Source organism: Colletotrichum karsti, assembly GCF_011947395.1.
Source record: "Colletotrichum karsti strain CkLH20 chromosome Unknown Scaffold6, whole genome shotgun sequence".
In the NCBI taxonomy this organism is placed as follows: domain Eukaryota; kingdom Fungi; phylum Ascomycota; class Sordariomycetes; order Glomerellales; family Glomerellaceae; genus Colletotrichum; species Colletotrichum karsti.
This window is the reverse complement of record NW_024065906.1, coordinates 246,116-261,015: the sequence shown is the minus strand read 5'-3', so window position 1 is coordinate 261,015 and position 14,900 is coordinate 246,116. Positions and strand designations below refer to the sequence as shown.

Below are 14,900 nucleotides of genomic sequence, written 5' to 3'. Positions count from 1 at the left end.
TGCTTTCTTTTTGACACCATTGGACGAATAACCTTGGACTTCTCGACCGACTGAGTCGCATATTGGACCTCTTAGGGCTGACTATTGGGACATGCACGGTCAGGATACCTTGGTTTCTCAACTTTGGGTCTTTCTGTTGTGTTGTTTTCTTCTCCATCATTGGGACACTGAGATGCCAGGATTGGGTTCGGTTCACGGGAAGATACCCCTCGGTCTCATTTCGCAATTGGAGTTCGGGGACAAAGGAAGGATTACGACTTTTTCTAGCTCAGGTACACGGCCAAGACGGCTCTAAGGAAGAGATCTGACCATCCAACGCTTACCCTCCCGTGACGAATCGTGAAGCCATGTGTCCCATGTCGATGCCGAGATAAGCGGGAGTCGTCAATCTTAAGAAGCAGGCACAATCCCCGTAGCATCAAGGCAGGGCACCAGGAACGACCGTCTTAGCGTCCTAGTGGCTGGACGTCCCGTGTTGACCGCTGAAGATGGCAGGGAAACGCCGTCCCGTACCTGGAGCTACAGCGCACGGAGGTCCCGCACGCCCACTTGGAGGGCCTGGTGTTAGTGCCGGCCCTGCCACCGTGAATGCGACGGGTGGACGTCTTTGGTGGCTGGCCCAGCAATCCGGCTGGCTGGGCGACATTTCTGCAGCGTCCGCTATTTACTTAATTGTTGCAGATGGCGCTCTGAGATGACCCAATATGGAGATTGAGGCGTTTGGCCGTTGGAACTATCGATTCTCACTTGCCATTCGAGGAAAAAAGAAGAAGAATACTAGGGTGCGACTCAGACGACGACGAGCACTTACACCACCGCCAAGAACTTGACACTGTGCCAACCCAACTGAGCAAGAGCACCGGTCACAGTGCGCTTTCTCTCTCTCTCTCGGAAATGTACGAACCGCCGAGGGAACAGCGCTGTCGAGGCCATTCCCTGTTCCCGTCGCGAGGTTCGGCGCAAAGCCTCAGAAGCCAGTACAGGGGCGTGAATCTGGCCCAGATGATGGAGGAGTTCCGGCAGCAAGACGACATCTACATGCCCGTCCCGCCGACGCCACCGCCGCACGCCATCACTCCCCGGAGACGCCCCAGCCGGTCCTCGCTGCTCCAGTCCACCGTACGCTTCGCCTCTCCTCTCGATACCCTCACGCAGAGACTGCAATCAAGAACACCAATGAGCACGCCCGCTTCGCGCCAGCAGACCCCGGTGTTCCCGTTTGCGGTCCCCGAGGAGGACGAGGAAGAGAGGGAGTCGACGCCTCCGAAAGAGCCCTCGCCGCTTTCCGTGTACGAGAGCGCAGAGGGAGAGGAGCGGAGCGTGGACCTGGAAAGGTTTCCGATGCCGCCCGAGTTCGCGGGCAGGGAGTATCTCAGTCCCGTCCGGGAGAGCGACGACTGGGTCGACCTCGAGGACGCGACGGGAAAGGTGTACGCGTTTGACCCCGCGCGCAGGTCGGGTGACCGCTCGCGAGACGACGACGAGGGGTCTGATTTGGAGACGCCGTTTTCCGATGACTCTACCCTGAGAGGGGAGGAGCCGCCGCTGAGCAGGGCTTTCTACGTGTATCAGTCGAAGTACACTGGAGATGGTGTCCTTGGGGGGTCGCACTCCGCGGCGCTGGAAATCGTTCATGATGTGAAGAGGAGGCGGCAGTCGCTGTTTAGATGGCTGTAAGTACGGCGATATGGTGGGTATTCTCAGGGCTGACGACTTCGCAGGCATGTGCAGCAGGATATGATGAATTTTGATGAATTTACGGTGCGTACTGTCGACTTCATCTCGGAGTCTCCTCATCATCTTTACTGCTGATTCTACCGCTACCGAAGATCTGAGCTGACTTGGATCAGAATGAGATTTCGCAATCACTCTCGGAGCACGAGCAGAACGACATCCGCAAACTGCTTTCTGATGTTAGAAAAAACTACTCTAAGACGGTTCGAACTTCCAGGCAAACGACGGTTAAACACATGGAACCGAGTTACCTCCAGCTTCCCCTGCAGGGCGGAGACTCGTCAAATGGCCTGAAGACAAAGCGATCGGCGACTTGGCTCTGTATCCCCTACTTCTCGCTCGAAGAATACTCCGGGATCCAGGCCGCGGACAACCCAGGCGCCTACCCGCCTCAGACCCTGCTTCAAGCTTCCTTTTCCCGCAACTCCGAGAAGCGCGATATGCTCCAGGCGACTCGTCAAATCGGGAACGGCGATAAGGGAACCTGCTTCCATGTTCGCCAGCTGTGGTGTATTGTGCTGGACAACTCTCTCTTGATAACATGCGGATCGATGACGGAGTCGGCGCTCCGGGGCGACACTGTCAGTGTCGTGTCAGAGCCGGCAAGAGAGCCAACACTCGGCGTGGAGTCTGGACGAATACTTATTCAATACGGCGCCTCGGTGCTGTGGTCGTTCCCGCTTCAGGAGTGCCAGACTTGGTTCGCATTCATCGCTCACTTCTCCGACTTTTGGCCCAAGGCGGTGCGTTTCCAATTCAACGGCCGTTTGCTCACCGAGGCCCGTTGGTGGAAAGTCTTGCAATTCGCTAGGACTTCTCGCAAGAACGTGGTCATCATGATGGAGACTTGGTAAGTTGATGTCTCAAAGCTCTTTGGAAAAGTCTAACACGACTTAGCACACCGCCTCAGCTTCCACCCAGTGGTATACTGCGACCTATCGGACAAGCAGTGAGCAGCATAGAGGCACATCCAGGCACCGGCCTCCAACCCGCGCCGCTATCTCCAGGAAAGCATTTGAGCTATCCCCCGGGACATGGAAAGGCGAACGACAAGTTTCACGTGTTCAGCTGGGCTGACGGACATGCTCCGAGCCCGGTCGATGGGCCTAACTTCATCCTCCTTCAAAGTCAACTCTCGGAAGTCGAAGATTTCTTAACCACCGAGACGAATGGACCTGACCGGAGAGCTTATCTGGATTCGGAAGTGTCTTCGCGTGATGCCGTGTACGCGTATCTCGAGCGGCAAGGGGCGGCGATCCAGGAGCTGAAGAACAAGCCTTTGAAGAAGCAACTCTATGAGGAGCGTGTTGACATATTCAACGCTGCCGATACCCTGCTCAGGTTCTTCCTGCCGCCCTTGTTCGACGGGCCGACGACAGAAAGGTTCTGGGGTGCTGTGATGAATTTGGTCTGGGTAAGTTTCCGTGGCTTCTTTGCGTCGAAACCATGCTAAATGACATACTAGATGCCTCTATCCGACGTTGCGGACAACAATCCCGTACAGCATGAACTCGACAAGACACGGCGCGATGTCGTCTTCGCCAATGCATCAACTATTCGAAAAGCCCTGCGACAAATGGCTCTTCCAGTCATGGCATTCAAGAGCATCCTGTCTCACGCCGAGCCTAGCGACCGTCTGGAAATCGATGTCCCTCTTGATCTGATCCGGGCGTGGCTTCATCTTGTCATGGGTCTGATCTATGCCAGTCACGAGACGCACTTGTGGAAGGACCACCTCGACGTGGCCGACACACTCGTCAAGAGCGGCATGAAGCACATCATGGAACGGCTGTCAAATCTTAATCTCCTGGAACGATCCTCCGTTCTTCCGCTGGAGGTTGTCTCCCTGATTGGGTACGGCCTCCTCTCCAACACCTCTGGAAAGTATGCCGGCATTAGCGATACATACTCAGAGTATCTCAGAGCTTTGGAGAACGAGATTGCCAATGGGGCTTCGGACATGACTTACCAGCAGCGGATAAACTTTCTACGCCAAGAGGTTACTGTGATTAACCGCACAATAGCTGCGCAAAACACCGTCTTCAACTCTATCCTGGCATCCCGAGACGAAGGTTCATCCGCAGCCCCGAAACACTCTCGTCTGAACCGGGCTCGATTTGGCGAGGCGAGAAGGCGTGAGGGCGATCCCTTGCGAACTCATCTGCGCATGGTGAGAAACCGACACGCGGACGACGACGAGGCGGATCTCTTGTTGGAAACCGTGGGCGAGGTCTCTGACTTTTACAAGCTCCCATCCACAGACGCTGCCGGCTTTAGGGATCTCCTGGCCGCGGAATGCACGCAGCTGCTGGAGAGGCGGGCGAGAGACTTTGACGAGTATGCCGAACAGGCGGATATTCTCGAGCAGACGGTAAGACCAGCAACTCCGATGTGTGAGCCTGGTAAACAACACGCTAACCACAAGCTAGAATCTGAACAACGCTGCGGTGACTAAGGACCGGCAAGAACAGGCCATTTACGCCTTCACCATCGTCACCATCATCTTCCTTCCCCTGAGCGCTGTTTCAAGCATCTTCGGGATGAACACAAGTGACATCCGCGACATGGAAGCGGGTCAGTGGCTGTACTGGGCTACCGCGATACCCGTCACCATCCTGATCATTATGGTCGGATTATGGTGGATGGGCGAGCTGGCGCACTTGTTCAACTGGGTGACTGGCAAATTTCGAGGCGATGAAGAGTTCGGATCAAGGTTTCCTACGCACACCGACATCTCGGAGAAGCCAGATGGCCATGACGCGATGGAAGTGCTCCCGCTCGCGGCTGCCGCGTACACGCATTCGCCGTCGGCCAAGGACAACGTGAGGACGGTGAAGCTGGTTAGATCAGACCGCGGATCGCGCCGGCAGCGCGGGAGGATTTCGGCACCTTGAACATCCTGGCCAGAAGACAGTTACAGCCTTGGATCGTATCGAGGGAGTTTGGGAGCTACCCGACTCGGCCAGGTTCCCCATATCAATAATCCCGAGGGCCTCAGATTGGGCAGGCCTAGACTCGATCTGGGCGGGATAAGAAGAAGCAAAGGCTAGAAGTTGGGCTCCAACCAGACGGCGGGATCCTGAATCAGGGCATCATGCAGTCTTTCGAGCCAGAGAGGGTCCAGAGATGAGATCGCGTCGTTCATCGCCTTGGCATCGCGGACGGCGCCCAACGGATACTGAGGCCAGCCACGCAGAGAGGCCCAGGGAGAAACGTTTTCTCCTTCTCGCCCAACACGGCGCTGTGAGATGGTTGGGAAGACGATGGAGCTGCCAGCGCACCCAATCTGACAAGCTCAGCCCTGCATCCCCGCGATCAGGGGTCCCCCCGAGTCCCCGGACGAGCACGATGCGCACAGCACACGTCGTCAAATGGCGGTGCGGTGCGGTGCGATGCGATCCACCGCCGTACGTGAGAAATCCCGCGGGGGCGGACAGTCTAAATCGCACGGCACACGGCAGAGCGTGCGCGACAACCTTGATTTCTCTCGTCGGCGGTGACGGGCAGCAGCTCGCATCAACACTGCAGTCAGATAACTATCTGGGCGAATGAAAAGTAGACTCGAGACCGCGGGACGTCAGCCGGAGAACCTACACCACGGCACAGGGCGCACCCCTCCTTGGTTCTTGACGGATGGCACGAGGCACACACACCCCGAATCTTGATTTTGGCGTGACGTGCCCACTGGCGTCATACGGCCCTAATTGCCCAATCGCGGGCCCCTGTCGACCACCCGAAGGGAAAGAAGACGGTGGAAGGAGGAGGGAAGGGTCTTGTTCATGTGGGAGGACGGAGGGATGGGAGTCCCGGTTTGGTTCGGGGTGACGAGGCGGGAGTTGGCGCATATCCTTGGATTGTGGTTTCTGTCGTTTTGCGGATTGTCATTGTCGTTGTTGCTTAGGTTTAGAGATTCCCCCATTGCTGTACGAAGTACTAAGTCCATGTTAGACGGTAAATAATACGAATAGACAAGAATAAGCCTAGGCTCCATACCCAGCGGCTGTGTTCCCTCCCATGTCGCTGCGGTCCCCTCAGGTCTCCTCCTGCCTGCGTCTCGGTCGGTCTTCCCGCTGCACGAGAGTCCAGATATCGTCCATCCAGAGCTTTCTGGCGATGGAGCCAGACTGCCTGCCTGCCTGCACGTCAACCCAGCCCGGCTTGGATGTCCCGTTCAGACTGGGCAGCGCCGTCGCGCTAACATTACCTGCTATGCAGTAGGGTCAGTCAACTTGGTGTTTTCCCGACCCCCCTCCCTCCATCCCTCCACTGTACGCGAGACGGGCTGGGCATGGCAGCGGTGGGTGTGTGTGGCAGTGACAGCGACAGTGACATTTCCATTCTTCACCCAACTGCCTGGCTGGCCTCTTGGCTGGCAAGCAAGCTGGGCAGTCTATATGATCTAGCGCCTACCCGTCCTTTCCCACCTTATTTAGCCTCCCACCCCCGCCACCAGCTTCTTCTTTCTTCTGAATCAGAAGCTGATCTTCGCACTCCTTGCACCGCTCATCACCGCAAAGTCCCGCCAAACAAACTCGAAACCTATTTTTGTGCTTTCGCATCTTTCCTGTTCGTCCCATATCCCTGGGACTCCAACGACGCACCGTACCCAACACTGCGCCTACCCGTCCGCGAAGACACAACCATCCGCCGTCCCTCTTCTTCGGGTTCGCTTCGACGTCGCACCTAGTGTAAGCGTAAGCGCAACACAGGCGCAGCAACTCATTACTGGAGAAGAAAGAAAAGGCGCACCAACAATGGGTACGTGTCCTGACGTCACTCTCCCTCCCCCGTAAGCACACAGCGAAAGACTAACCACCGCCACAGCATCGTCAAAGGAATACTACGAATACCACCACCACCACCGCCACCACCACCACCACGGCGCGAAGAAACGCCTCTACCTCGAGCCCCCCACAAACGGCGCTGTGACCGTCCGCCAGCGCAAGACCACCTTCATCCCCGCCCGCGAGCGGACGCCGTCCCCTCCCCCTCCTCCGCCGCCCGTCATCTGCCCTCCCCCCGTCGTCGTCGAGCCGCTGCCTCCCCCGCCTCCCCCGCCCCCGGTCGTCCTGCCCTGCCCGCCGCCGCCGCCGCCTCCTCCGGTGATCATCCCCGAGCCGGCGCCGGGCCCGATCGAGGTCATCGCGGTGGACGTGGAGCCGAGCGTCAAGAGCAGCAGCAAGTCGTCGCGGAGCAGCCACAGCCGGAGCCGGTCGCGTCACGGGAGCGGGAGCCGGAGCCGGGACCGCGAGAGGGACATCAGGGAGGTGTACGTCGAGCGCGAGAAGCTCGTGCCCGTGAGGGTGCCCTACCCGGTCCCCGTGCCGGTCGAGCCGCGGTACGAGACGTTCCGGTACGTCGAGGGGAGGCGGTACTCGCCGCCGCCGAGGATGCTCCCGCCGCCGCCGCCCGAGGAGGAGAGGATGAGGGTTACGATTTCGGACCGGAGGAGGGAGAGGGAGTATGTCCACCGGCGATGAGTCGTTTTGGTATGATGAGGAGTGACGGTTTGAGCAAGGGTTTTTCCGCGTTATGGTTTATTTTATGAAGCTGGCTCTGGACAGTCATTTCGTTTCTTTCCGGAGTTTGCTGAGATTATCTGATGGACGTTTGATATGAAGCTTGCAGAGAAGGGGGTTCTCTTATTCGTTACGAGATGAAGACATGGGCGGCAACAGCGAAGCGATCTAGGACATGCGTTATGATAGAGAGAGAGTTATGATATCCAATAACGGCCTTTTACTTCACTTACTTTCCCGTCTTGTTAGTGTGCCTATCTGGCGAGACTTCACTGTCACATATCTCGCGTGCCGTCCGCCACTCAAGTTGATCTTGAGCCGTGAGTTCTTCATCGAGGCCTCGGGGGCGGAAGATCAATTTCTGCCCCATCCCGACTTGACCATGCGCAAATGTTCATGGAAATTACTTCAGCTCTCACCGAAGCCATGTCCACGATACCCCGCCGCCTCAGGACCCAACACGCGGCGTCTATAATAAGACGCGATTTGAAAAAGAAAGATCGATCGCCGCGACGCCTGGAGGATTGACAACAGGGAAACAGAGTAAGTCGCGATCACCATCCTATTTTAAGACGTGCTTGTTTTAAGGGTCCCCCTCCAGATCTGCTCCTGTGAGACGAGACACGCCCCCCCTGAGTTGGTCTGGGGGAAAAGAAAGGACGTTACATCCCCCACTCCATCACGACAGGCCGCATCTGAGGCGGATTTTCCTGTGCGGGTTGAGGCCATCTTGGACGTCTTGGCGTGATCGATGTGCTTGTTTCTTGTTGATTGCTTGCGTGAGGTTTTCGTTTCGTGATCGCCGGGTTGTGAACTTTCACACCCCGTCTTTGCCAAGGTGATCGGCCCCAGCCGCGGAGGGCCTCGACTAGATATGTTATCTATAGATAGCTCTCTTGCTCCATGACCGTCGAAGCCTCGTTTTTGGTGTTTCTTTCTTGACTCTCCGCTTGGGACACCGGTTGCGGAGACGGTTTGACTGTAACCAGAGTTCAGAGCTACTGCGGTCCCACTGCCGCCCACCAAAGAACCACACAGCTCAATTGCAGGCGCTGAATCCATCCCGCCGCCCCGCTGGGGGCCTCTCAGTTGTGTTTTCGCGATCGTCTTCCATACAATTAGGGCGCTTGGTCTAGGGGTATGATTTTCGCTTCGCATCTTCACTGCTTCGTCTGGTGATGCGCCTTGTGAAAGGTCCGGGGTTCAATTCCCCGAGTGTCCATCTTTTTGCGTATAAGCCATCTCTTTTTGGATTGACTTGCCTGTGAAGTCGTGGGTAAGGCTTCTCGTCGAATTGTTAGACGTCTGGGTGCTTGTCCGATAGCCAGCGGGTGATGCCGATGCAAAGGATATCGATAACACACAAGGGTTGGCGACGAGGAAAGAACGTGACGACGGAGGAGTAGACGGTTGGGTGAACGACAATAATGGACCGGTCTAGCCTTGAAATGACCCGCCAGGTGAAGTCCACCACGGAAGTACCGAATCGAATCGAACAGCAAGATCCGAAGTGGGATACACGATGTGGATACCGCTCGGCGGACGCGGACACCGGCACTCGCTCCATGCGGGCGGCGGCGGCGCCGAGAAGAGGATGAACTGATAGAGGAAGAGACCTGGGGCGGCGCGACGCGTGGCCCTACGTGACTTGTTCGTAAGGCCACTTGACCCCAGCCCCAACAGCCTTCAGCAGACGGACCGCCAGTGAGAAGACAAGATATCTCACAAGACGGCAATTGGCAGCCGTGGTCCGCGTCCGGGCCTGTTTCTCTCGTAATCACCAAGACTGGGCAGAATGCCGATACTTGCGGAGCTAAGGACTTCGCCTCTCCGTAGCGTCGCTCTCGCCGTTGACAATAGGCCGGGAGAGAGTTCCGAGGCCCTCGCACGTAGTTGGAAAAGCACAGTTCTGATATCTCGGCGCTTCGGTCTCAAGATCCACAGGCCGAATTCCAGCGCGTAAGGCTGTCGTCCGTCGTCCGTCGGTTTGAGCTTGATTCTTCGGATGGCATGCCGGCCGGAGACCCCACGTCGCACGGTATACCCGGAACGGCGCCCGATACCGATATGAACGGTGGCGGACCCCGGAATGGCAAATCCAAGATGGCCTGATGAGCTCGTTCTTGAGACGACATCGTTTTACTCGCCTTGTCAGTCTGGATGAGCGTCCGTCGTAAGGCGAGGCTGTCGTGTCGTCTCAAGCCATGGTCTTGTCTGGATATTTTCCATCTGGTGAAGCATCAGTATAAGTTTTGGACGATATGCGTCATCAGCCTTCGCGTCTCGTGGGGCCTTTTTCGATTGTGACGTTGAAGCACCTTCAGGTTCAAACGTGAGAAAAGCCGTCTGATCTTTCTCGTCTTGGGATAGCGTCGATGCTCGTGGATTGGGGATACTTCCATCATCAACCAAAGCAACCCTCGTGGGGCGAATCGCTTCGCATTGCGAGGACGAGGGCACGGTGCTTCTCGCCAGAGCTGGCGTCAACCTGGCAACAACATCCTGCGACGCTGACAATCCGTGACAGCTTCAAAGTCGAAGAAGAACGACCTTCACTCCGGGGATGACTCCGGACCAACAAGCCCGGCCAACCCCTAACACCGACGGAAGCTGCGAGCCGGAACCGTCACTACGTCTGAAGGGCAGACCCGTCATCTCAACTCCGCAACGTGTCCGGCAGAAATGTTCAGTGTAAGAGCGGTGCTTCCAATAGAATAGGCGGGATCGCGCTGCGCATGAACAAGGGGTCGTTTGCGCTCACGTGAGGCATTCCTCCGTGGTGGTCATCCCAGGGAATCGCCCTTCGGCTCAATTTCTAGGTGAAGCGCGTTGGTGGTGAAGCGAGAGAGAATCTGCGACAAAGAAGTTCCCGCGAGATTGAGGGTGCGTCTGAAACACGTCCGCGACGCCGGCTGGACTTCAGGCTGAACACCAGCGGGCAGTCATGGGAGCGGGTGATTTCGTGTTTCATAGTACTTGCAGAAAAGAAGAAGCGGTTTCTCATTGGGCGAGAACGACAGAACCGAATTCCAGAAAATGCGCAGAGCAGTCGATCTGTTGCAGCAGCCGGCGGGAATCCGACTCCCTTGGACGGATTTCGTCCCAAATTGATTTGATCCCCAGGAAACCCGAAGAGTCGGCATGTCAACCGAATCCGCAATTGTTCTTCAGCCATCCCGGCTGTTTATGGACCAGTCTGAAACGATCATTGATGGTGGAAGTCGAACGAAGATGATTCCATCTTCATGGCTCGATTGAATCCTGGGGAGGTCCTGTTTCCTGCGCAGGCGGTCGACTGATTGCGGGTTAAGGAGACGATACTCAGCCAGGTGGGTGAAACCCGGCTGTTGAAGTTGTTGACGATTATCGTCGTCCCCCGTGTGACAGACCATTCAATCCTCCTCATTGATGATATGCAACTCTACCATTCCCTGTCAACAGGCAATCCTGTCCAAGAAGGCCGTCGTTGATGTCCGCAAGTTGCCCCTGTAACTTGAGCTTATTTCATAGCATGTTCTTGAGTCGACATGCATTAACTGTCACTTGTCTAAGTTGCTTGAGCATAATCTCGACTGGAGAAGACGCCACCTAACATTTCCATGCAGTGAAAGACAAGGTCTTCATGACTGCAGATGACTTCACGTCGTAAAGGCCGTGTTTGTCTTGTAACAGAAATTGAGAACCGCAACGAGTGGGTTATCACGGTTTAGAAACGATGAGCACGAGGCTCAAGATGACACGCAAAGCTATCAGACGAATAGCAAGCAGTGCAAAATCAGCTGTCCGTCTGGTTTTTTCCAAGAGGCGACTTCCCTGGAACTTGGGGTGTAACACGCGCCACCGATCTTCCAGAACTTCATGTCTTCGTGAGCCACTGTGGCGCTTCTTGGCGACAGGAGTATCTGTGAGATCAAAGCACTTGCAGGTTGCTTCCAGTTGATCGAAACGCATGCCGTCGAAGTATCATGCAGTCTAGCATGACAAAAACAATCGTGGCCAGAGCTTTTGAATGCAGTAGTCTCTTTCTCTTGAACGGATTCTAGGACTCCCGAATCTTGGCGAGACTTTGCTGAGGTTCGTCTTCGTCGGCTATGCAAGTCTGAATCACGGGACAGGCGGCCTGGCGCTGTCCTCCATCAAAGTCTCAGAGCTCTCTGCGCTTATTTCGTCGACCACCGCAACCTGTCTACCGAATGACCACAGGAATCATGGCAATCTCCCTGGTAAAACACGGCGCGGAACTCCCCTCCTGTGTCTTTCTCAGGGTCCAGGTCCCCGTACTGCATCCGAAGCTTGATTGGTGACCAGATCGATCTGACTACTTGGCGCTGAAGCGGCAGGCACAGGCCATCGATGACACTCCCCGCCTCCAGGATCTTTTTGAAGGCGTTTATCATCATGTCTGAAGGCGTCCGAGAGTATCGAATGGGTAATCGCAATGTCGACTGCCTCACTCGCTGTCGTGCCGCTGCCCTGATGTTCGACGTATGTAGCGGTACTTGAGGGTCTAGACGGACCTTGCTCCCCTCCCAGACTTCACTCCCAGAGTCGGCAGGCGCCTTCAGCGGCTCCCGGCCACTTGCGCTTGTGGCTCTAATGCACGCAAGGAAGTGGATGGAAATTACCCGATCCACCAGCAATCAGGACCCAGGACAATCCAGGGCGAAAGTCCGCCGAGGCGCAACGGGAAAAAACGACGCTGAAGAGGGGTCTTCCTGGCAGACGGGATCTTTCGCTGCGAATCTAGAGGCCTTCTGCTCCACTACGCCGGTCGAACATGATTGCAGTGCAGGAAAAGTCGTCGCTTCTGCGAGGTAAACGTTTAAATTGCCTTCTCGTGATGTTCAGAAAATGTTCGTTCGTTCCTTGAAAAGTCCCACTTTCTTCAGTGCCACCGACCCGCGATTCGACGATCCCGCGTATCGTGAGTGGTTTAACCAAGCTCGACTCGTCGATGAGATCAGGGGCAAGCCTCCGTTTAAGGGAAAGACTTTCTGCTCTGCGCCCGCGAGCCACGAGGGGAGACGTTAAGTTGCCAGCTCGAAAATCGAAGAGCCGGTCTCCGTGCGGGTCTGCCGGGTTGGAGAACTTGTTTGGTTCGTTGCATTTGATAGCCTGCGAGTCCTGGTTCCTTCATCAAAAGCAGGTTGCCGGTAGCATCGGATGTACCAAGATGCAGTGAATTTGGAACCAAGGCAAAAAGTGAACGGCGTTTTGTCACACCGCTCATGCGTGCGATAAAGGCTACCGTAGGGGAGGGTAGAACGAAACACCTTGATTGGTTTGCAACGTTGGGATGAAAAGACCATGGTGGTTGTCGTGCGGTTCTTGCTGATGCGCGGAATTGGTCATTTACCATGGTATGGCGTTCTGAGTGAAAGATTTCCGGATAGCATTGCCTGTCTGCATATGACTTGCCAAGGTGAGCGTTCCTGTGATTGAAACCCTGTCTTTTTCGGTAGTGGGCAGCTCAGGATGATTCAAGTACTCGCAGCGCTTGCGTTGGAAAACGTTTCTTCCGTAGCAAACCAACTGTCAGCCTCTTCATTTGAATCATTTGAAGGCCATATTGCTCGCGCTGGAGGTAAACGTGCTCGTGATGAGAGAGTCAACGCTAGTTGAGTTTGCCAGCCACAATTCATGACAAAATTACTGTGGGTTGATAGCATTGGCCTAAAGACCATGTTCGATGGTGATAAACAACTGTCAAAGCGCCACCTCCCAGGACGACGGCGATGAGGATCCCGGACGGGAAGGTTTCGCGGTTGTTTCCCCGGGCGCTCGAGTTGGAGGTGAGGGATGACTTGACACAGACAGCTGGAAAGATTGAGACGCAGGTACTTTCGTGGCTTTGATGTGAGGCTGGTAAAATCATTACCACTTGAGTCTCGTTTGGCCAACGGGTGAACAAGTGCTGGGCTCAGCTGCCAAAATGGATGTTCAGGCAAACCAATGCTCAGCCGACCTGGGCCAACCCCTCGGGGAACTAGCATTTGTGTGAAAGCTGGTCGGTACCTGCAGAAATGTTGATGCCTCCTGCAGGACACATAATGAAGCTAGGCTGTTCGCGGCGACGAAGGTAGGAGAGTGGCCGCCTTCACGTCGAATGTGGACGGTAAGGATCGAAATGGAGGACGGCAAGGCCCAAAACAGATCAGACGACTGCAACGGTGTGCTGTGCGACGTGGCAGATGGAGTTGGAACCACCTGTTTGACAAAAGACAGTTGACAGTTGACGGTAGATGTTGGCGCTGAGGCAGAAAGAGCGGTTGATATCCAGTCAAGGCCGGACGGACGGTGGTGCTTTGTGGCCTCTGCGGTTTGACACGTCGTACGGCGGCGCAGCTGTTAATAGCATGTCGAATGCGACAGAGAACGGAGGAGTTGGAGTCTGGAGAGGCTCTGGCGGGCACATCTCGTGCAGTAAAGGCCTGGGTCCCAGTTCGGATGGAACCCGTTCCAAGTACCCACTGACGGTCGTCTTCTCCCATGACGAGCAGTTTCCATCCTTGTTGATAGCTTTGGCCATCCTTTGTCCCCGGCCGTGACTGGCCTCGCCCTCGACTATGTCGGTTCTTTGATGGAGGTTGGTGTCCGAAAGGAGAATAATGTCATGAATTGATCAAGCGACGAGGGGCTTGATTGGAGCGAAGTAGCCCAAGACCCCAGTCCTGAGATTAATTAAGGCCTTGGGTCGTGGCGTTAAGAATCTGGGGTGTGAGAGCGGCCCACGGCATCCGGTCTTTGAGTGTGAGATGCAGCGCCTGGGGAGAAATGGCGAGGAGCAGCGGTAGTGGTAAGATTCCTCTGCATTCTTAGCGGTTTGCGGTATCCGTACAGATTAGCCCGCAGAGAGTTGTTCGGAGCTGAAAAGACTTGAGATGCCTGATCGCGCAACGGACGGATGGCTTGTTAGCCGTGGCAGTATGTTTGGCATTCGGATTTTGCGGGCAAGCGTGTCCGCGCAACGGATGATGACGTTGAAGAATCTTGAACTGTAAATGAAGCGCACCCTGACGAGTGACAGGCGTTGTTATTTGGTCCGATATGTTTCGAGTAGGCCGATGTTTCGGGAGAGCAGGCGAGATATCGAATTGAATGCATAGCAGCGGTAATGCAGTGCATCACGGTGGACGGCAGGGTCCGTAGTCCGAAGCAATATCGTCTGTGTTGCGTTCCATCAGATTCTCTCTGCATGAAATACGGTAAGAGCAGGTTTTGTTTCCCGGGCTTTGGCTGGATGTCGTCGAATGCTGCAAAATTAGGCCTTGTCAAAGAGACTGGATTGCGTTGAACCTTCAAGTGCGTCAGTGGATAGTGGGTTCGCCAACTGTTGCAACACGTGGCTGGCCAGAGAACGCGAGAAACCCAAGACTCCAACGTTGGCGTGGGTGCGGGCACGGCAATCCAGAAGCGACCCATTCCGCGAAGCGTCATCACTCCAGTGTTGTTGATGTGGTAAAATTGCTGTTATGTTGGCCCAGGAAAAATGTCGTCCGGTCGTTACCTATCATATGGGCTGTGTTGAGGCAGGAGTCTAAGATTGAGAAGGATAGGCAAAGGCAAGGCAGGAGCAGCAGGTCCGGACTCAGCACTCAGCACCTTCCATTCTCCCAGTGGAACTCCACATGCAGGAAAGAACGAATC

At 55.6% G+C, this 14,900-nt stretch overlaps 1 protein-coding gene across 1 annotated transcript; it reads left to right on the top strand.

The window, feature by feature from the left end:
• Nucleotides 1-894: 894 nt before the first annotated feature.
• On the top strand, nt 895-7,214 carry CkaCkLH20_02526 (uncharacterized protein; the record flags this gene model as incomplete). Its single annotated transcript, XM_038885245.1, has 7 exons — nt 895-1,673; nt 1,722-1,761; nt 1,851-2,584; nt 2,632-3,148; nt 3,200-4,105; nt 4,164-4,574; nt 6,570-7,214. 7 exons carry the CDS (start codon nt 895-897, stop codon nt 7,212-7,214), a joined length of 4,032 nt encoding a protein of 1,343 aa, XP_038749176.1.
• Nucleotides 7,215-14,900: the final 7,686 nt, after the last annotated feature.